We start from the raw sequence: 22,853 nt of genomic DNA, 5'->3' as shown, positions 1-22,853 counted from the left end.
GGCTGTTTGATAGTAGGAGTTAAAAGTTTAATCCTTATCACATCGAATGTTCGGATGCCAATTAGGAAGACTAAATATGAGCTAATTATAAAATTAATTGCAGAAGTCCTGGACTAATTCACGAGACGAATCTATTAAACCTAATTAATCTATCATTAGCAAATGGTTATTGGACTAATTAGGTTTAATAGATTCGTCTCGCGAATTAGCCTCCATCTGTGCAATTAATTTTGTAATTAGCCTATGTTTAATACTCTTAATTAGTATCAAATATCCGATGTGATATGAGCTAAAGTTTAACTCCTGAGAGCCAAACAGCTCTAAGTTCACAACGGAATGGAAGCAGGTTGGGAAAAACGAACTTTGCCAGTAATTCAATTCACACCGCGACGAGTCTATGAATGTCTTTTTTGAAACATTGATCCACCAAAAGCGACGTCCGTGGCCGGGGGGCAGAGCCCGTGGCACCCACCCGGCCACCCCGTCCGTCCTTGACTCTCTCTCTCTCTCCAACTGTTATTGAAGAATGCCTCGCCTCGTGTCGGCAGGGACGATGCAGATCCTACCGCCGGGGCCCTAGCCACCAACCTCCATGACCGCGATCAGGGGGGAAATCTCGCAGCTACTCGTAGCTACCTGTTCCAACAAACACCTCATGTCGAGTGAATGGAAGCATGGACAGACGACGAACGCGCCGCGCGGAGCACACAGCACAACACGCACACGTTCGTTCTCACATGCACGGCTAATCCCATCCACACTCAAAAGTCGCGAGTCCAGCTGCAAGCAAGATTCCCGCCACCTGCCCTCACTCACAAGCCACACAAAGACACGCCACTGCACATCGCACGATGCCATGCTCGATCGAGCTCTCAACACACAATAGTCGTCTCCTCTGCTACCACGCATCGCATGGCCCAAGGGTCAAAACCCACGGCGCCATGGCGAAGGACACGAGAGATTCCCCAGTTGACAATGGACAAGGCGAGGGACAAGAGGCACCAACAACACTCCACCCCCTGCTGCTAGCTGCCTAGCTAGGTCATTCACCATTGACTAATCATCATGCATGCTCGTCGCTAAGCCACCAGATTAAATCAGCAGGGTATCATCAATTAACAAACAGTGAACAGTACAGTACACAGGTAGTAGCAGTACACGTATACTACAAGATTGGCAGTAGAGTCCAGGACACACAGCAGCATGCACATTTTTTTTTCAAGAATGAAATTAAATTTATTGTGTTCCATATACTAAAAAAGAATACCACCCCAAAGCCGGGCCCTGGACCCCTCTCCCTTCTCTTCTCTCCTCTCTGTGTGTGACTCCACTCCAGTAGCATGTACAGTACAGACAGACAGACAAGACACACCCCGGCCCCACCCGCTCATCCTCTCACTTACAAGTGATGATCCTTCCTTCATCCTCTTCTTCTTCGCGTAATGTATATAAGTAGTAGGTACATGATTAATTACCACAGGTACGGTAATTAAAAAAAAACTAAATCAAATCAACACCATCTTTCAATTTCTGGACAAAACTAAAAAAAGAACCAAAGAAAAAAAAAGAAAGGGCAAAAAAGAAAAATCAAATTGTGGTGGCGGGTACGTCGTCGATCTCTTGTTTGTAGTAGTCTTCACCAGCAGCAGGTAGAAATGGAATGGAATATAACAGAACGGAACGTACTCTTCTCTTCACGGTCGTAGTCGGTTGATCACCCAATCGGATGTGGTATATGTGCTTCGATCGATCCATCACGGCCAGCCGTAGACCTCCGAGTAACCGAACTTGCTGCCGGCGTGGTGTCCGTGGGCGTGCTTCCCCAGCGCGCCGCCGTGCCCGTGCTTACCGCCGGGTCCGTGGATGTGTGGGATGTTGATGTAGAGCACGGCGGTGATGACGAAGGTGAACGCCCACCACACCAGCACCACGACCGGGGTCTTGCCGTGCTTCCCGAGGATGCCCTTGGCGAACGGGTAGAGGTGGAACAGCACCCAGAAGTTGAAGAAGACGCCGCCGGCGACCTTGAGCCAGTGCGTCCACTCGCCGTCGAGCACCTTGGCGAACGCCACGGCGGAGCCGATGATGTTGACGAGGATGATGATGATGGGCATCACCATCAGCCACGTCCACCGCACCACGTACAGGTCCGCGTAGGGGTCCTTCTTCTCGTCGCCCGCCGGCTGCTTCGACGTCAGCTTGAACGAGATGTCCCGACGGAACACCACCTTCACCACCACCTGGCACACGGCGGCGAGGTACGCGGAGCAGCTCGCCGTCATCCAGAACTGCCCGTTCCGGAACCACTCGAAGACGGTGACGCCCGCCCACTTCACCTCCAGGACCGCCAGGATCAGCAGCGTGCCCAGCACGATGGCAAGGTACACGTAGAACATGGTGGTGGGGCGCTGCACGATGAAGTGCCCCGTGACGAACGACAGCGCCGGCACCGTCGTGTAGAAGATGAGGAACAGCGCCGTGAACGGGTAGGTGGTGATGTTGATGTAGGCGACGCGCTGGAGCGGGTGCAGGAACGTGCTCCCGAACAGCGGGTTGTTCTTGGAGAAGAAGATCTCGAGGGACCCCGTGGACCAGCGGAGCACCTGGTAGAGGCGCTCCGTGAGGTTGATGGGGGCGGTGCCGATGAAGGCGTGCGGGTAGATGGAGCAGTAGCGGGAGCGCCACCCCTTGATGTGCATCCGGTACCCCGTCACCACGTCCTCCGTCACGGTGCCGTACACCCACCCGATGTTGCTGCCCCACCCGGTCTTCTTCTCGTACGCCGCCGTCGTCACCGCCACGGCCTCCGAGATGGTCGCCTCGTCGGTCAGCACGCCGGCGTCACCGGTGGCGTTGGCGAACGGCGACGGGTGCGACGCGCGCGGGATCGAGTCCACGAACGCCTCCGACTTGCCGTACGACTTCTTGGGCAGGGGCAGGAACCCGTGCTTACCCTTGGCGACGACGGCGGTGGCGGCGCCCTTGGCGGTGCTCATCTCGAGCCCCGGCTTCTCGTACTTGGTCTTGGCGAACATCCCTCCCAGCGACGGGAAGCACTGGCCGCCGACGTTGATCCTCGGCGGGTCGAAGCCGTAGAGCGTGACGCGGCGGAAGAGGCAACCCGTCCCGACGTAGATGGGCCCCTGCATGCCGTCGAGCGCCCGGAGCGTGCCGTCGAAGAAGATGCGGTTGTGGTTGGCGTACAGGTCCGTGGGGTCCACGCCCTCGAACCGCTGCGGGAACTGGACGAAGGCGACGGTGTCGCTGTCGCGGCCGAGCATGAAGCAGATCCCGGCGCGCAGCGCCTGGGAGTTGTTGATGTAGTGGTCGCAGTCGAGGTTGAGGATGAAGGGCGAGTTGGTGAGCACGGCGGAGCAGCGGGTGAGCGCGTTCATGGCGCCGGCCTTCTTCTCGTGGTTGAAGCCCGGGCGCTTCTCACGGGACACGTACACCAGCATGGGGAGGCGGACGTCCACCATGCTGAAGTCCAGCGGGTTGTCGGCGCTCGCCGGCGGGCCGAACTGGCGGCCGTGGCTCGGGTGGTTCACCAGCACCTGCATCATCGATCATCCATGGACGTCAGCAATCAGCTAGCACAGCTTTTACTATTTACTGTTACTTACTGCTACAAGTTATTACAGTGCTAAGTTACAGCAGGTACTAATTGTAGTACTACAGTGGTAACTACTTGATGAGGGTGAATACAAAAGGGTAAATGAAGCAGTAGTAACTTTGCCATGGTAAAAAGTGTTAAAAGTGTCAAGTGGTGATTAAGTTAATCGCTACAGGTGGGCAGGGTAGTTTACTAATGAATGCCAGGAATCAATGATTGAGGGCGACCGAAGAAAGGCGATGCTGTGGCGCTGTCGGGGGGAGGGAAAGGACCACCCCAACCACCTCGCCACACTAGGGGCAGCCTCTCCATTGATTCAATGGGGCTTAGCTGGATGGCCCTGTCTCGCATGGCCACTCAATGGCGCTGCCGAATTAGTGCGCGAGCGGTGGTTGAGCCCTTGACCATCACCCGCGTCCATTCCCGTCAAATCCATGATCCCATCCCTCCGAAAAACACCCCCCATCTACTAACCGACGATCTCCTCCACATTCCATCTGATTCGACCCATGCAATGCAAGAATCTAATATAATCTAATCTAGTTGTTCTACTAGATAATTAACAATAATCTAGTAGAGTGTGATGAGCAACTTAACAGTGATGAACAAGACGAAGAAGAAGAAGAAGAAGAAAGAATGGGTATGTACTGACCAGGACGATGCCGGCGTGGTCGCCCTTGCGGTGGTTCTCCGACGGCTCAACCCAGGTTCCCTCCCACTGGTTCCCGTCGGCCATCCACGTGGCGCGGGGCTCGCCGTCCTTGAGCCCCCTGGCGGCGTTATACGCGTCGGACCTCTGCTTGATGTCGTGCTCGAGGCCGTTGATCCTTGCCTTGAACTCGTCGTACTCCTTGCGGACGCGGCGGCGGTCGTTGACGAAGTCCTCCTGCGACCTCCCCATGTACGGGTGCGACTTGAGCTCGAAGTAGCTCTCGGGCCCGCGCGGCTCGATCCCGTGCTTCCGGCAGAAGGGCACCCACACGGTGGCGAACTTGGCGGCCTCCACCATGGCCTCGTAAGTGAGCAGCATCCCGGAGTCGTCGGAGAGGTAGCAGGTGTTCTTCTCGACCGGGTAGTCGGCGGCCAGGATGGAGAGGATGGAGTTGGCCGTGCTGAGTATGGGCTCCTTGAAGGGGTCGGCGGTGGTGACGAAGATGTCGAGCCCGGGAAGGCGGGAGGTGCCGTCCGCCCGGTCGAACCGCTGGCGGAGCACCGCGAGGTCGGGGACGCGGTTGATCGGGTTCAGCTTGGGCAGCTGGTCGAGGAGCCAGGAGAAGCCGAACCAGAACTCGCCGGCGATGGACGTCACCCACAGCCACTGCGCGTCCGGGTTCCGGTGCGAGATACGCCAGATCACGAACAGCGTGAACGCGATCAGGCGCACGAAGATGAGCACCCTGCAGTAGTTGTTCCAAAAATCCACAGTTTGTTAGTAGAGTAATTTTCAGAATAAGTTCATTTCAGTTACAAATTTGATGAATTTTACTGCAATCATTGACGGATTAATAAAATTACTAAAATATTTTGACCTGCTTGTTGCTAATCATGCTGATTAGTTAAAGGTGTGAGTGAGTGGTGATTTGTTTGGGAGCACGCACGATGATGCCGGGGTCGTGCAATAATTGTGGGCGGGAACATGCGTCATGTTCTCATGTTGGTTCACTTCGCGGCGGCCGCGGTGGTGAGGAGCCCCCCGGCCGGAACGGAACATATGCGTGGCGCGGCGGGGAAAAAAGGCCCGGCCCAATCATGTGACAGCGAAGGGGGGGGGTGGAAGTGGAAGCGCTGGCGCGGCGCGGGTGGCAGTCAATGCGCGTGAGCTGGCACGAGCACACAGCACCGACATGCAGGGGCCCCACGAGGGGAGGTGGCCCCCGCGGCGTGAAAGCGCCAGCTGCCAGCCAGGCAGGCAAAGCATCCATGTTGTGGCCCCACGATCCGGGGGCCAATGGCGCAAAGCAGCATAGATTTGCTTGCCTTGCCTTGCCTTGCCCCTAGGAATAACGGGGTTTTTTTTTCTTCATCCCCCTGGCTTTTACTCTTCTTTTCTTTTTTTTCCCTGGTGGAAAGAACAAATTTCTTTTGTTCGCACTCGGGGGCTGCCTGGCTCCACCTACGATGCAATTATTGCCTTCTTCCAGGTCCACCTGGAATAATTTCCGGTACCCCATACCACTGCTCCTACGGTATCCCAGTACCATGTGAGGGTGTGTGTACAAGGCTGCTGCTGTACAGGGTGGACTCGGAAGGAAGCAATCCTACCTACACCTACACTTGCATCCGGTACCGACTGCTACGGTGTTGAGTTGTAAATGCCTACTAAATGTGCCATTTTTTTCCCCTCTTTATTTATCTCTACGAGCTGTCAGCATGCCGAAACTATGTGGAGCAAGCACCTCCTCTCTCTAAAAACACATCCTTTTCCCTTCTCCCTCTAAAGCTCCGTGCTTTCGAGATGTGCCGGTCCTTTTCCTCCCTGGATGCCCAAACCTCATCAAAGCTAGTAGTAGTACTACCACTCGATTAGATTAGATGCAGCCCACGCCATCTAGAAGAATCCCATCCGGGCATAGGCAGAGGATACAACTGGAACACCCCCCAACACCACCACCATCTCACCCTTTCTGTTTTTCCACAGACATCCTCCCCCCCGAGACTATTGTTGTCACCAACACTTTTCACCTCTCTCCTCACAGCTCGAAAAGGGGCAAGCAAACGGGGGAGTTGAGTGGGAGGCGCTTTGTGATTATTACCCAAAAACTTTGTCACTAATCAGGGTACTTGTACTAGTACTAGTCTTTACCGGAATTTGGAGGCTTTTAATGATGCTCGCTTGGACTCACATGCAAGCCATGCCTGGTGTCTCTCCTCAGCTAGCCTCAGCTCATTGATTTCACCACCCACCTCGGATTCCCAGTGTGGGTAAGAACCCGAGCCAGTCAGACAGGCCCAGCCATCCACCCCCAATTGCCCTAGTAGCTTTCCTTGCCCACTCCAAAGCGGGTAAAAATTTATGAGCCGCCAGTGCTGGGGCCCACCTGCCAGTCGCCCCCAGGCAACTAACGAATTAAACTCCCACCCCCAATGGGTGGTGGTGGCCCCACACGGCAGCGGCCACTCGCGCGGCGACGCGGGTGCCGACAGCCAACGGGGGGGGACGCGGCGACCCCGGTGGGCCCAGCACCCCAGATGAGGTGAGCCACCCGGGGTGCGCCGTACCCCGCGCCACCCCTGCCTAACTGTAACGTGCACTTGTCTGATGTCCCGTGTCTGGGGCGGGGTTGAGGTTGAAAAAAAAAATTATTCACCGGGTTCGGTTTTTAAATTACTACTCTGGTTATTAATTTACTGCAATCTAGGAGGACTTGTTTAAACGCCGACCAGATTGGGAGGCTGGCTGTCTGACAGTGGAAGTAGTTTTCTGGTGGCGAATAAGATTCTCCCTGGCGCTCAATGCAGCCGTGAGCTTGGTGGTGGATTGGCTACGGGAGCTCTGCTCGGAGCAACAGAGCAAAGTGTTTGGAATTTCACTGGAGGTCAGGACATGACTGAGGAAGGAGGCGAGGGAGAGGAGGTTCCGTTTCCCGTACCTGTATGGGTGGAGGAGGACGCCCTTGATCTTCTCGGTGCGGAAGACGGGGCGGTCCTCGATGGCGACGCCGTCGTCGCCGCCGTCGCCGGAGAGGTCGTCGCTGAGGTCGACGGCCACCCAGCTCTCGTCGTTGACAGCGCCGATCTGGCCCTCGGTGGCGGCCACCGCCACCACGCGGTCCATGTCGGCGGACGACGCCGCGGAGGCCACCGCCGCCGCGCCCGCGCACGCGCACACGGGGAACCCGCACACGCACCCGTGCCTGTTGTTACCGTTCGCCTGCTCGCCGTTGTTCCGCCGGCCGTCTCCGCCGCCGGGCGCCATAATGCCCGCCGCCTGCTCCTCCTCCTCCTCCTCCTCCTTGGTGGTGGTGGCTCTTCTCTCTCGAGGCAAGAGAGAAGAGACCGGCCGGGGAAGGAAAGAGGGAACCAAGAATGGGAAGCGAGCAAGCGACCTCTGCGTGCTAGCTCTGTGCTCTGGCCTCTGGGGATGGTGGTGGTGGAGGGAAGGGGAGAGAGGAGCTCTCCGCTTCTCTAGAGGGGGAGAAGGAAGGAAGCCAAGGTGGCGCGGGGTGTGGGAGGCCAAGTAAAGTACGTGGGGGATATATAGAAAATATGGGCCGGGCAAGGGGAATTCACGAGCCGAGTGTCGGTCGGGCGGGCTTGCGAGGCAAGAGAAAGGCTAGCTAAGCCCCCCTCTGTATTTTTGTACGCGTCTGTACACGTCCCTCTCTTCCTCTCACACACACACTGTACGTGTGTGTATGTGTACTCACTCAACCCTGTCACTACGTGTGTGAGAATGACAGGGGGGAGAGAGCTGGGAATGGGATTTACTATATGAGAACCAGGGTAATCAGGAGGGAAGGGAACTGCCTGTCCGTGTCTGTCTCAGCGTGTGTGACGGTGTCCGAGAGAGAAGGTGAGCTGTGCGCGTATTTGTAGGTGGCAGGCAGGCATTTGCAAGCTAAGCCGCTCTTGCACACAGAGAGAGAGAGAGAGAGAGAGAGAGAGAGAGAGAGAGAGGAGGCGCCATGAGAGGCCCATATGGGGGGGCACCTACCAACCAGGCTGCTTCCTTCCGCTAATATTCCCCGTGTTAATCCCCATGTGATCCAGCCGCATAAACAATACCGGGCTGATGATTTGTTTCCATACAATCGATCGTCGCCAAGATATGCTTGGTGATTTATTTCCTTTCCATCCCCATCGGCCCGCATAATTAACCTGCTAATCAGGGCCGGGGGAGAGGGAGGGGGGGAATAGAATAAAGCGACCGACGGTAATGATTAGTTTGTTTGTTATATATTTAGTAAATATGTTGTATATACATATATGCATGTTCCCTTTTTCGCGAGGCTCCCTCGGTCGTTGGCGCTGTCAAGAATCGCGAGGCGAGGTAGCTAGCTAACGTCCTCGCGCCTCCTGATTGGAAGATTCCTTGCGTTCGCCTTTTTCCCCCTGGCTGTGGCTCCCAAGCCCGTGAAGATGAGGGGTGGCCGATGCCCCGATGCTTCTTCAATGGAACATGAGGGAGCAGTGCGCGTACTGATGATCGAGCTCGTACACACGCACCGCCACCATGGCTCCCTCTCCCATGATGAGCTGGGTACAGGGACCCTTTTCTGACCTCGGCGCCTCGCTAGAACGCGGCGCAGGCATCGATCACAGCGCGCGCGATTGATTGCAAGCAAGCGGACGTGCACGGCCGGGGGTTTATGAGCCCGAAGCCGCTGCCGTGCACGTCCGGATCCGGAGGCCGCAGCGGGTTTAATTCCACGGAAAGTTCCTTGGCATTTTGGGCTCTTCCTCCTGTCCTCCAGGCTCCAGCACGCCCCTGCCTCCATGGCTGGCTCTCGGTCTCTGCGTATTCTTGGCTTCGGACAGGAGTAACTCCGGTCACAGAGCGCGGCAGAGGCAGCAGGGTATTTCGGGGGGGCCGGGCGTCGTCGCGTTCACGCCCCCCGGCTTTGTTCCCTTGCGGTTACCAATTGGGTCACGGGGATACTACTACGCCACGTACGTCTCGCGACATGGTCCCCCGGGTATCCCAGAATTCCCTGCTCCGCCCGCTCGCGCGCGCGGATTGCAACGTTCGTGCAGGTAGCTCTGCCCCTGCCCCGGGTCAAAAAAAAAAACGTCACCGCTGGGGTCCGGGAGCCGGGGACCGATGCCCCGTATGCGTACGTGTATACAGGGTGTCATCGGGGATGGAGGGGGCGCACGTACCGTTACGTTGCCTAGAATTCCTCGATCTCATTCATCATCACGCCCACGCCCCGACTGATGAATGAGTAACAACAGTGAGCCACACTCTGCTACCAATACACATGACCACGACGACTAACGAGCCGCCATCTACGGCTACGGTGACGACTCAGGTGGTAACTGCTTAACTGCCCGCCGCGGCGAAACCGACGGGCTGCGGAACGGGAGAACCCCTTGGGGCCTTGGGGGTACGATGCCTTTTGGACGGATATGCTGCTGCGTGCCGTGCGTGACGCCCGTGACGTATAATCGAGCGGAGGAGCGTGGTGATGGCGCTCCCTGAACTAACGGGGGGGGGGGGGGGGGGGGGGGGGGGGGGGGGCGAGGTGAAACATGAGGCGTCCACGGCCACACCCCCTGTGCGCGTGTGCGTGCATGGCCGTCGCCCACTCGACCAGCGAGCCGGGTCGAGCCAGTTGGTTCGACGGCGACGTACGTGCGCGTCGATCTCGCCCGATCTCCGGCCGGCCCCCGTGAGCCACCCGTCCATCCTGCGAGCCTCTGCAACTGCGGCACCTGCTGCTGCTGACGTGGATCGGAGGAGCCATCATTAAGTTCCTCGCAACCTCTCACGCACGCCTAACAGGAGTAGAGTGGTAGTTAATTAGCGGGAGGTGAGATCGATCAACGAGTACGTACTGCACCCTCCTAATTTAATCACAACCGATCAGTAGTCTCCCCAACAGTTGCGGCCGTTTCGGTTCGTCCATGATCCATCGTCCAACTGCAAACGCCGGCACGTAAACCCCGCCATTAATACCAGCACCAAGTGTACGCGCGCGCGTGCAGTGCATTGCATTGCTTGCTTCCTCTCTCGTCTCCTCCTCTTGCTCATCCTCGACGCCGGCCGGGAGCCCGGGACGCGCTCGAGAGATCAACAGCTCGCCGTACCGCACGTGCGCGCGTCCGTACGTCGTGCTGCCGTCCAAGCAACCGGCGACGATGATGTGATCGGTTGCGGCACTCGTCATTCATGCATGCATGATGCTCTCCAACGATGTATGATCGACCCGTCCCCGTCCATGCTGAGCAACTGAGCCATCAGAATGGTGCATATGGCATTACGTGTGATGCAAAACCACGCTCGACCTGGTTAGCTTCAATAGTAGCTATTAGTACTTGATAAAATGCCGAGAATCGTCACGTGTGTGTGCGGAGCCGGATGAAGGGCCGTGCGTACGTGACGGGGAGTACTACGTGTGAGTAGGGGAGCAGGAGCGTGGAGACGGTGGCGGTGGCACCGACCACCGGCTCCCGTCGGTGCAGTGCGCGCTGCGCAGAGCCGGCGCGTGCCTGGAAGGAGCGAGCGAGCTCGTGGTTCTCGTTCCATGATCACCTTTTCGGGCGAACCGAAATGATTGCGTTGCGAGCGCCGCGGGGAATAAGAAAAACGGGGGCGTTTTTGCGGCGCCCGGCGAGGTCCAGCTGGTGGACGAGTAGCCGAGTAGGGATCCCGGCTGGCTGGCACGTAGCGCGTCCTGCACCTAGCTGCGGGGCCGGGACCCTCCGACAGAAAGCGGGCGTCACCGCGTCCGCGCGCCAGCCAAGCCAGGAAGCGAGCCACTGAGCCACATGCGCATGCACTGCACGGCCAACGCGCGACGTCATGCCATGCCATCCCCTACGCGGCTTCCGCCTCTGCTCCTCCTCCAATTCCGCAGCAGCGGTCAATCTGTCCCGCACGCTGGACCGGGGACCCACCCCTGCAGCTAGTCGGGATGAGCAGTGGAGAGGTTACTTGCGCGGCACAGCAACGCCAGGTCGGACCGGCACGTTACGTGGTCGCCGGCCGGCTGGCCGCGCTGTCAAGCCACTGGCGCCGAATCCCAATTACTTTGCTGTGAAATAAACTAATCGATGAGCTGACTCTACTCTCAACAGAGAGTTTCATGAGGCTCTTACGAGCCGTTTGGTTCAAACGGACTAAAGTTTAGTCCCGTCGTATTGAATGTTTAGATACTAATTAAAAGTATTAAATATAGACTATTTACAAAACTCATTGCACAGATGGAGGCTAAATAGTGAGACAAATCTATTAAACCTAATTAGTCCATGATTTGATAATGTGCTGCTATAGTAACCATTTGCTAATAATGAATTAATTGGGCTTAATAGATTCATCTCGTCGTTTAGCCTCCATCTTTGCAATTAGTTTTATAATTAAATCATATTTAGTCCTCCTAATTAGCCTCCGAATATTCGATGTGATACGGACTAAACTTTAGCTCAAGGAACAAACACTTAGTATTTATGCCACATCATAGGATTTTTTATAACATGGCATGAAATTAAAGAAGAGAGAGGGAACCATTTTCATCTAGATGAAACCAACTGTACATGAATACCAATTCTCTATGAGTCATGAAATTAAATGCGATTTTGATCCTATGAAACCACACTATGAAATTATGCATTGGGGAGGGTAGTTTCAAACACCATTTCATTTCATTCATGCTTATGTGGCTGTCTTGGAAACAAACTTTCCATTTGGATTAGCTTTACTGGAAATTAAATATTCCTGCTATTATACTAGGTTTCATTTCATTCACGGAGCAGAGAGCAACAAGGGCAGTGGTGGCAGGGCCGCCGCGGCCGGCCGGGGCGCGTGGCCAGGCCGACACAGCGAAATGAAAAAAGAGCAGGGACTATGCTATTTTATTACCGGCCGGGGCCGGGAGGCATGTGAGGGGTTGCCGCGTCGTGCGCCGCTCCCCCGATGCGGACGGGACAGGGACAACGCCGCCGGCCGGAAATGCCTCCCTCCCTACCATTGCGCATTTGCATGCCAATGAATATGATCCATCATCAGCTTCCACCAAACGCCGGTGTTAATGAATGAGTGACGCTAGGCTCTGCATATGCCGTCGCGCGCCGATGCGAGAGATTCCCATGCCAATTCAGAGATTGTTTCTTGTTCGAACGTGATACCTTTGATTCGGGGGGCTGGGCCGGGCTGGGCCTGGGCGGTCAGGTCAAGATTGGCGGGCGGGTGGATCTCCGCATGCTAAGGTCTTGTTTAGTTTCCGTTTTTTCCAACTTTAGCACTATGTAAAAAGAAGATTTCCCATCACATCAGACTTGCGGTACATGCATGGAGTACTAAATGTAGACGAAATCAAAAACTAATTGTACAGTTTTGTTGTACTTTGCAAGACGAATCTTTTGAGCCTAATTAGTCAATATTTGGACAATAATTCACAAATACAAACGAAATGCTACAGTTGCGTATTTATGGTAAAATGCAAACTTTGCCACTCTCAATTTGAGAACTAAACAAGACCTAAGCTTAATTGGAATGCCAAATTTGTCAATGCCCATATGCGTAGTTGCGCACATGCTGCTCTGCTCTCGTAGAATTAGAATGAATGTCTACCGCCCGGTTTCAGCTGGCTCGATTCCGCCAACTTGCAAGCGCGTCCTGTACGTCAACCTCGCGATCCATCGCGCATGCTACCACTCCAGTCAACTACGTGACCTCCCTCACCTGCCGCGCGCACTAGCCGATGGAGGAGTAGTCGGTTAACACAAGTGGTAAGTGGAGGAGGGCGTAAGAAAGATGGTAAGACTGAACGGCTGTGCCTCCAGTGGCATTTGGGGAGCAGGGGAAGGCTACTAGACATCTTACTCTGATCTACCACTAGTCCACTACTACGTGCAGTTAGCTGATCAACAAAAAAAATAATGCCTGTGGGACAGTACTTATTCCCTCTGAGAGAATCCTAACATAAAAGCAAGACTGCTAGTGTCGTTCTGACAGGTAGGGGGAAATTTCTTGACGCCCAATCCATCTGCTTATTCCCCTGCTCAGCTCTGCCTCTGCTCGCCCACAGGAATAAATCCAACTGGTAGTACTATGCTGTTTGTTTTTCTTCTCTAAAAAATATTTTTACATATACATAAGAAAAGGAGATCTGACAGGTGGAATATTTATCTAGGTCGTCCTCACGACAAACCTCTCAATCACACCCAAACTATCTTTTTCAACAAAGAACAAAAAAAATAATCACCGGCGTAAAAGCAACCAGGGCACCAAGCACGATCTCGAGGTCCGACGAGGACAGGGAAAGCGAGATCCTTGCCGGGCCCAACGCCAGGCTCTAGCCAACCCGAGCCTGTCAGCACGGCAGCAGGAGGGATGGCGCCATCACGGCCTGGCAAACGCACACGCCGCGCTGGCTGGCTCCAAGCTCTCTCGCTAATCACGCACGCGCCGTCGGCGTCTCGCCGCACAGCGCGGCTCCCCACGTAGTCGTACGTGCCGCCAGCGACGGACGCCGGTCGCCGGCAGGTCCTTCCTCTCCCGCCGCGGCGCCATGTGTACCGTGTCCAGACGGCGGCCGTGTGCCTACGACGCGTCCGGTCACCTTGCGTGCCAGGTTTCGGTCACGCACGCGTCAAAACCCGGGGAGAAATTTGATTGCCGGATGCTAATTAGCTTGACATCGATCATCGGATCGATTGGCGCCGGAGAAGACAATGGACGTACGGTAGGTAACTCATCAGCCATCAAGCGCGACAGCGAGGGCTACTACTGCATGCATAGTTTTTTTTTGTTTTCTTTTCCTTTTCTAAGTTATCTCTGCTTTTCTCAGGATCTTCTCATGCATGCATTGCTCTCTTTCTTTTCTAATAACGCCTGCTGTTTGTCTTTACAAAAGGGAAAAAGAAGGTTAATCCAGCATTGATATAGCCTGTTCGCAAACCTGATCGTGGAACAGTGCATTAAACCATTGTGTCACGAAATGTAGAAACCCTACCCAGCATCCAATCCAGTGTGCATGTACTGGAAGAGAATATAATCACATCACCACGTAATACAGATGGATGATGATTAGGCGTGGACTCAAGAGGGTGATTAAAGGGTTCGGACCGTGGGTGATGCCACAAGCGTCGCCGCTATTCCATCATCATGGCCACAGCCATGATAAGCAACAGGCTAAAAGAAAGCCAGCCAAAGAAACAAAAAGGAGGCGTTGAGGTAGCGGGAGATGAGTGAGGACATGAAGATGCGGAGATGCCCTGCGATGCCACCACCGACAGTTTGGGTGGACCGTATTGGATGGAGGCCAACAAAGAATAAATAAAATAGATGCCAAAAAAAGTATTTAGGAAAAAAAAATCAAAACGATCGAGGTTTGCATTGTGAGCGAGGAGCAAAAGAAAGGCTTTTCAGTCGATGATTGACAGGGAAATGCTTGGAGGGGCCGGACCGGAGAGGAAAAAAAAAAAAACCAAAGTAACTGACAAGGGCATTTTTAAAAAATCGCTACTAGTTGTTACCTACGAAGGGATTAATGCTTGGAACTGATGAGTAGCCACATGCATATATAATTCAAAAATCAATGTCCTTAACCAATCGGGCCAAAAATTAAACCTCGTTGAAAATAATAGCAATAATAAGGCAAGTACAATTGCAAGCTTGCAGCAGTAACACTTCATCTTGTCTTTTTGTGTCTCGTCGTGTAAGGCTGTAACCTGGTATCGGTAGTACAACAATAGTACATGCTATTTTAGTGCAAATAGTATTTTTTTTTTTGCAGCTCCTCTGTTTCTTTACGCTTTCGTTGATGCTCGAAGAAGAAGCACTGCTTTGTTAAAAAAAACGGGGCGGGGGGGGGGGGGGGGGGGGGGGGGGGAGGAAAACAGTGGTCCACCCGCTTATTTCCTTTCTGATATTGTACTTTCTAATTGATTGCTGTCGGTCAATTAATTTGAAAATGTTTTTTTTGTGGACGATTGGGAAAGATGATATTAGCAATTTCATTTCCAGCCAGCTACTGTACGCTTTCATTTTCGAAACCCTTTTTTTTTCCTAGCAAACGTGATGCGCATTGTGCAACATGCATATATACTTTGTATGGACCAAAAGCCCTGATTTCTTGAATAACCCTTATGGTGCAGTATGCAGAGGATAGCAAATTCCTAGCTCTGTAAAAAATAATCCTGGAGTCAAAACTGTGAGCACATTAAAGATGTTGAACTAAACTTTGGGCGTATGTCTAGACCACTTAATTTTATCTTGTGTCTCCAACTCCCGTATGGATCTCGGAGTTGAAGCTCTGTCAAACGAACGAGGCCTACGGTTTTCAGTCGATCACACTGATGAGATGGAATCGGTCCAGTTAATGATGAGCCGGAACCAACGGTGTCCGATCACTTTGAGCCAAAGTCACCCGCCGAACACCACAACTTTGGGAAAGAAGAACACCTTGCTCCGTCTGATGCCTCGACCCCTTCCTCTTTTGCACGCTTTGGGACAACATTTTTTTTTATTTTTTTTTGAGCAAAGCTTCGGGACAACACGACACGGAACAAGATTGGGGGCAACATTCCTTGCAGTCACCAGAGCGCAAGTACAGTCCCCCTAACTTGCCTTTAATAGCTTTCGTTCGTTTTCGTCCCCGCGGCTTTTGCGGACGGGATCGGACGGCGGCGGTGCAGCAAGGCAGGAAAGGAAAACGGCTGCAGCGATCGATGCTTGTTTCGGAAGCGTTTGCTGCTGCTGCTGCACTGATGACACACCAAATGGCACCAGCAAAGCTACCGGTAGTAGATAAAGGTGTTGTGACGGGTACACTTCTTGCAGGAGTAGGAGTGTACCCTCCAGTACGAGTGTGTGTTTGTGTACCAGCCGCCTATAAATCACACGGGCCTTAAACGCCGGCCGGGCTCATGGATCAGGATGATGGATGATGGGTGGACAAGTGCACGCAAAAAGAAAGTATCTGGATAGTGTACGTGCTGGCACTGTCCGTGTCGTCCACTGCCACCAACCGTCAGTTTAGCACGCAGGACCGGCCATGGATGAGCTCGTCATCGGACTCCAGTGTTACGGCGACGCATGGCATGCCACCTGGTCGTGGGCCTCGTGCCTTTTACTGGCAGTTTGTCCCTGGATCGGAACACGCCAAGTCCTAGGCTTCGATGTTACTGTCCCTGGATCCAGAAGGTATCCTAGTAACTGCCGACACAGTGCAGCGGCGGTCAGAGGACGACGGGTGGACGATACCGACGGCGCGGTCCGCGGTAGGACGTAGTGGAGCTCTGTAGCAGCCGTGCCGACGCCACGTCGGCGTGCAACCAGACGAGTCCGCCGGGTTCCTTTCTTTCACACCATGATTGCTAGCCAAGCAAGACTAGGCATTCAATTTGTTGCTCCGGCAAACTGCCAATCATCCCTGTACAGTGTAGACATCTTTAATCAGGTTTCGGCGAGCGTGATTAGCCGGATATTTTTTTTTAAAACCATTAGCCCGATGGTGGTAGGTGTACGTACGTGCATTGCGTTCACCTTGAGGACCTGCTGGTGCTGGGTGCACCTGCACCGCGCACCGGGTTGGGTGGCGCCGCAGAAGCAGAGCATACCTGCACTGCACCCCCTGCGCCACGAGACCTGCCTCTGAGTGACGGTGCGTGGTAGTGGTTAGGTTTGGTGGCGCCAGGCATCCCGCGTGCCGGCGTGGACGCATCCGATTGTACGGGGATCGCCGTGTCCGGTGATGGTCTGGGGTACGTACGTACGGTGCTGCCAGGCGTCGCGTGTGGCGCCACCGTCCGTCGTCGCGGCACACGGAACGCTCGCCGTTGGTATCGTGCGCACGGCCTCGGACTCAACCGCGCCGACGGCAGCTCAGCGCACCCAACGGCTGGGGGATCGGGAATTCGAGAGGTGACGTTCCCTTGCGTGCACGGCAGCCGGTGATGGGTCCCCCTGCCTGCCTGCGGGCCGTCACACGCGGACCGGACACGAACGCCCCCGCGCACGCATCCCCGGCTCGCACCTCACCGTTACCGGCACGGACCCCACGCCGCCCACGGGCAGGCAAATGCCGCTGCGGCTAGCGTGCCACGCACCGGGCGCGGTGTCCCGTCCCCGGCTGCGCGCGCGTCCCGGGGACGCCGCTGCCGGGTTCCGTTGAGCGCGTCGGCGGCGGGGCGTCCTGGCCCAACAACGGTTGCGGCGTCGCTGTTCCCCCCCGCCACCGCCCGCGACACCACCGACGGGACGCCGCCGCCACCGTACCCATGGCCGCGCGCGCGGTGGCGCCAACTTTTCGGCGCGGCCGCCAGATGTGACGGCGCACCGCCGCCGCTGGTCCGTGCCCCGTGCACGCGAGCGCGCGGACGTCCCCTATCCATCCTAATCCATCACGGACACGGATAGCCCGAGGCAGGGCGGCGTGCCCTAGGCTCTAGCGAGGTGGCCTGCCCCGATCGCCCGCCATATATAGCAGCAGCAGCATGCAGTATGCCAAGCAAGTATCCCGATTCGATTCCCCCCTGCAGCTAGCTAGCTACCTACAACGACAGCCTGGACCAGAAGCTCCCACGTCGTCTTTGATTACATACAGGTCGTCGAGAACGAACCAACGGGTCGCCACTCGCCCCACAGCCACAGTACAGCGGCTAGCGGCGAAGGGTCGGCGGTCGGTCTGAAAAGCGGGTAACGAATAAGTCCTTGTTCACTTCCTACAAAACTCCCAACTTTGGCACTATGCAAAAAGAAGATTCTCCATCACATCAAACTTGCGGTACATGCATGGAGTACTAAATGTAGACGAAATCAAAAACTAATTGCACAGTTTTATTGTACTTTGCGAGACGAATCTTTTGAGCCTAATTAGTCAATATTTGGACAATAATTCACAAATACAAACGAAACGCTACAGTGTTGCTACAGTAATTTGACACCTTCCAAATTCGCAAAGTAAACAAGGGCTAACTGTCGACGCGGTGGTGGAGCAGATCGAGAGCAGGCAATCAACCCGTTGCTTTCCCAACAGGGGAAGCTCACCGGCGCGGATCGAGCCCGCCCATCTCCACGGATCAGTGGCTTCAGCCTGGTGCCGTGCGCGCCGTCTGTTATTGTTATTCTATTGCGATCCGATGCACATCCGGCAATCCGTCTGTCAAATCGCAGCACACGGTTTGTCCATCACAGGCCGGCTTCAGGATGAGCTAAGCTAGTAGGCTCTGGAGCTACAACTATCTGGGAGGTGCCCGAAACGAATGGCATAACTACCGTGTCACCTCCATCCAACACTGCCCGACCGTTGGCAAGTACATGTTGCCCGCGAGCAGAGGTTACCGATGCGATGCGCCGTTCTCATCCATCTCTCTCTTCTCTCTCTCTTGCATTGGATGGATACGATATGACATGATGGTGACGAGTCACAAATCACAGCACGTCCGCTGCCAGCATTTGTGCGACGAGCACGTGCGTATACGGACAAGCGTATGCGGTGGGGCGGGGTACAGAGATACAGCTCTACTTTCCTGGCCGGTTTCTGTACGTATATATACACACACGCATGGTCCTTCCGTTCCGCTCAGGCATGCACTGATGCACGTCAACCTCTCGGCTCCTGGCGCCACGAGGTGGCAGGCTAACTGCAGGTCGAGATCCGGCCGTGTTTTGACAGCACGCTCGCAACGGCCGGCAAACTCGATGCATCCATCATTCCATCTCGGTACGCATTTAGAGATTGCGATTCGCTAGAAAACAAGTGCCTGCTGATGATGTTAATTTGGCACCGTTTTGCCAATGCAAAGAGAAAAAAAAGGTTAGCAGGTGGGTATCGCGTTTCGCTCTCGTAGCGTGCTTCCGCGGTCCCTTCGGATGGATTCGGCGCGTCCTCCGGCCGGATTCAAAGCGGCAGTATGTCGTCTACGCGTCAAGGTACGCATCGATCTCGAAAGCGTATCATCCAGAGCCGTGTACATGCTAAATCTGGGACATGTATATAGGTTACAGCAAAATCTACGTATTAGAAAAGGTAAAACAAATGGTGATTTGGGACAATATTTTTTTTATCAATGTAAAAGACGGAGTATCGCGTTTCACCCTCGAAGCATATGCTCGATGGTCCCTTTTGATGGATTCGATCGACCTTCCATCCGAGTGCAAACCGGTGCACTGTTTTGTCTTTAGGTATCGTGATTCGAAGCTGCTGGGGCTATGCTTTGCTATGTCGTGTTCGAGCGCAATGCCGATCGATCCTACGGTACTGCGCGCGCGCGCGCGGGCAGGTCGACGGCGCCGTATGAACGATGGGTGAGCATGTGCATGGCGCCGCAATTCATTTGTAGTAGTAGTGGTGGTGGTGGCACTGTACGTGCGCAAGTATATGATTGGGGATCGATGGATCGAATCCCGGGCCTTGCATGATTGGATGGGGTACGGTTGCATGCCTACCTTCCATGCTTGGAAAGGCAGGAACTAACGTCACAGCAGTAGTAGCCAGTAGCAGCTAGTGTGGCGCCGCCCATACTGATGACTACTCTACTGATCCCCACACCCCCGGGTTCGCGCAGGCGCAGCGGTGAAACCCAAGCCCGACCGGCCGGCCGGCCGGCCGGCGGCGGTCAGCGAAGACACCGTTGTCGCCCCGCCGGCCAGTGCGCGCGCGGCACGCGGCATGGGTGGCCCCTGCATTGCATTGCATTGCACGCCCACGGTTCCGGTTGGTCCCGGCCGGGTGGCGCGCGCGCCTGCGGGTTTTGCGTCCCGGTCTCTCGGCTCTCGGGAGGCGTGGGGTGCCGTGTCGGTGTCATCGGTGCCTGCACGAGTAATTGGCGGCGTGCCTGCGTGCGCGGCCGGCCAGAGCAGAGATGGGCGCGCGAGGGCGAAAAGGGGGGGGGGGGGGGGGGGGGGGGGGGGGGGGGGGGGGGGCAGCGGCGTTTGGAGCGTTGCGTCGTTGGCGTGCGCGCCGGGGTTGCGTTGGTTGGGTTGGTGCCAGGATGGAATTGGAAGCTTCCAAGCTTGGCATCTCGTCCCGTCTCGGCGCTGGCTGGCTGGCTTCCACCGCCGCAGGCACCCTCGCTCCGTCGCTCGAGATCACACTCCCACCCATGTGCGGAACATGCATGGCGTGGAATGGAATGGAACCCAACCCAACCGAAGCATCTCATCTCTCCTGCTGCCGGTGCTGGGCCTCACTGCTTGCCTTTGCTTTCTCACTCTGGACTAAACTAAGCTTAACCTAGCTCAAGCTCCATGATTCCGTTCCTGTCCCTCTCATCACGGTACGCGTATCCCTTCTTTCTTTAGCAACCCCCGCGAACAAAAGAAAGGAAATCTCTTGTGTGGCTGGAGCTCCATGATTGGCCACGCCCGCTCGCTCTCGCTGGGCTTCCCCCATGCACGGGCCCAGCACCCAGAGCCGGAGCGCCATGCATATGATACACGAGGTGGATTCTGATGGTCAATTTCGATTTTCAACCCGGTGTTGACCCCGCTCTCCCTTTCGTTTCCTTTTGCTTTCCTTTCCTGACAGCAAAAGCTAGCGGACCACCGCGGCGGAGCCAGAAGAGGATCGCGCGCAACAGCGACGCGCCAGCCAACCAACCCCGCCGCACTCACCAACGCGGCACAAAAAATAACCAAATAATATTTTTTGAGTAAAGAATAACCAAATAAAATCAGTCGGGTGGCCCCGACCCATCGGCCTGTGGCCTCCTTCCGGCCACTGTGTCGGCCGGGCTGAGAAAAATAAAATAAAATAAATAAACACGTAAAGAGAAATGTGATCTCACGTCATCAAAAGAAGAGGTCACGAGGTGCATACGCCGGTCACTTATTTACTTGTTTGTTTGTTTTTGTTGACAGTATGATCATGCGATGCTTTTGTTGACAGACATGCTGCAAGGCTCACTGCACTCCATCAGTAGCACACCGGAAACAAGACTGTGAGCAATTTGCGCTTGCATAGTGCCATTCCAATGCAAGCGCGTGTGAATCTTCAACGCTGATCCTGTTTGCTGCACAGATGCTTCAGAGGGATCGATTGCATCATTGGAACTGACCAGGCACATGTCAGCACTATTAGCACTTAACAAGATTTCCCACCACGTTTTACTCCGACCTAGTACCATGCGCAACACCTGCAGTGCAGAGAGGCCATCAGACTATAGCACAGCACGCGCAACTCCTGTCGCAAAAGGAAGTTCTACACCCAGCTTCTTCGATCTAGGGGGGCACGTGAATCACGAGCGCACGCTCATCTCGATTCCCTTCCTCTGAAAAGAAAAGAAAAGAAAAGAAAAAACTGCAGAGGACGGCATGATCAGAAGCTTGACAGCGCGTATACCTCTCGTTCATTATTCTGCGGTTACACTCGTTACTGTACTTTCCAACTTGTCATATCTTACGCTGCCTGATCTTCCACTGACAAAAAGACTCAGCACACAAAATGGTCATTGTAAATGACCATGCTATACATGTTGCTCAAAACTTTCTGACCACTGTTGCAACTCCAACTACTAACCAAACACTACCTGCAAACCGAAAGATCAGAATGTGCGCAACACAAACCGTTAACCGATTAGATTACGGTTACTACCGACCGTATTAAATTTGCACACTGACAGGCGACCATGCATTTTCCAGCTTAGATCACCGGATCCTCAAAAGTCCCAATTTGCCCCACAGAAAACACCCTGACGGTATCTTGGTTGGAGCAACGGTCATTGCAAACGACCTTCCTAGCCACAAAGCATACCAGTGCATCTCCTATGTGAGTTAACCCGCGTCTCCTTTGATCGAAGACGTCTTACGTAGTGGCATCTCAGCTAGGCACAAGCAAGAGACTGATAACAAAGAGCCTGATAGCTCGACATTCCGTCAGGGTTCAATCATGAGCCAAAGTACTCACCCCATCAGAAGATACTTCACTACCCTCCATCATTAGCGAGAACTCAACACAAGCCGTGGAAGAAAGATTTGATTAAACAAGGCCAATAATACAACGCACGCACGCCACAGAATCATTTGGTTGGTGTTCGTGTTCCTACAGTGCTGCGCCGCTTGAGATATCGCTAACAGTGATGCTACCGCTACATGACAGCCACTGCACATCACTCGCTCGGACAGACAACTCCTCCTTGGCCATGGGGCGCGGGCCCCCTGCCTCGCAAGGGGGACACCCCAGCTACCGCAACTGGAGGGAGAGAGTCTCTGGAGCCGGCCTGAACATAATGCCGGTGCTAATGCAAATGCAATGAACCGGACAGATGCCGAGGAGATATCCGGCTCAATAATGCATGATGCAATTGACAAACACAAACAAATCGTATGTACAGTACTAGTTGAGGAGAGGGGGAAGCGAAAAAAAATCAAATCACCAATCAGTGCGGCGTTAATACGGCAGTGATGGACATCTCGCTCGCTGTAAGCCAAGAGGAAGGAAGAGAGGCCGTGTCTGGAACGGAGGAATTCAGAAAGGGTTTCGACAAAAAATGCTGCCCTTCTCGCATAATTTGTACAAATTCGGACACTGCATTCCAAACACGCACCTCTTTCATACTACCCCAGAACGTGCTCTTCCTGATTCTTAAACCCTTGTAAACCTATCAAGATGTCTTAAACAAACTGGACGCGGCT

The 22,853-nt window shown here is 54.6% G+C and overlaps 1 protein-coding gene and 1 long non-coding RNA gene across 2 annotated transcripts; both read right to left on the bottom strand.

Moving 5' to 3' along the window:
* Positions 1-1,092: 1,092 nt before the first annotated feature.
* Positions 1,093-8,118, bottom strand: LOC117860234 (probable mixed-linked glucan synthase 6). Its single transcript, XM_034743493.2, has 3 exons — positions 7,204-8,118; positions 4,266-5,010; positions 1,093-3,554 (listed from the first exon to the last, which is right to left on the bottom strand). Exons 1-3 carry the CDS (start codon positions 7,527-7,529, stop codon positions 1,755-1,757), a joined length of 2,871 nt encoding a protein of 956 aa, XP_034599384.1. The 5' UTR covers positions 7,530-8,118; the 3' UTR covers positions 1,093-1,754.
* Positions 8,119-15,947: 7,829 nt separating this feature from the next.
* Positions 15,948-17,944, bottom strand: LOC117861342 (uncharacterized). The gene is made up of 2 exons (XR_004641757.2): positions 16,749-17,944; positions 15,948-16,650 (listed from the first exon to the last, which is right to left on the bottom strand). It is a non-coding gene; the product is annotated as an uncharacterized lncRNA (long non-coding RNA).
* Between the last annotated feature and the right edge of the window lie 4,909 nt (positions 17,945-22,853).

The sequence above is a fragment of the Setaria viridis genome, chromosome 6 (assembly GCF_005286985.2).
Source record: "Setaria viridis chromosome 6, Setaria_viridis_v4.0, whole genome shotgun sequence".
In the NCBI taxonomy this organism is placed as follows: domain Eukaryota; kingdom Viridiplantae; phylum Streptophyta; class Magnoliopsida; order Poales; family Poaceae; genus Setaria; species Setaria viridis.
Note: the sequence above shows the minus strand (reverse complement) of the source record. Positions and strands in the feature narration are given on the sequence as shown.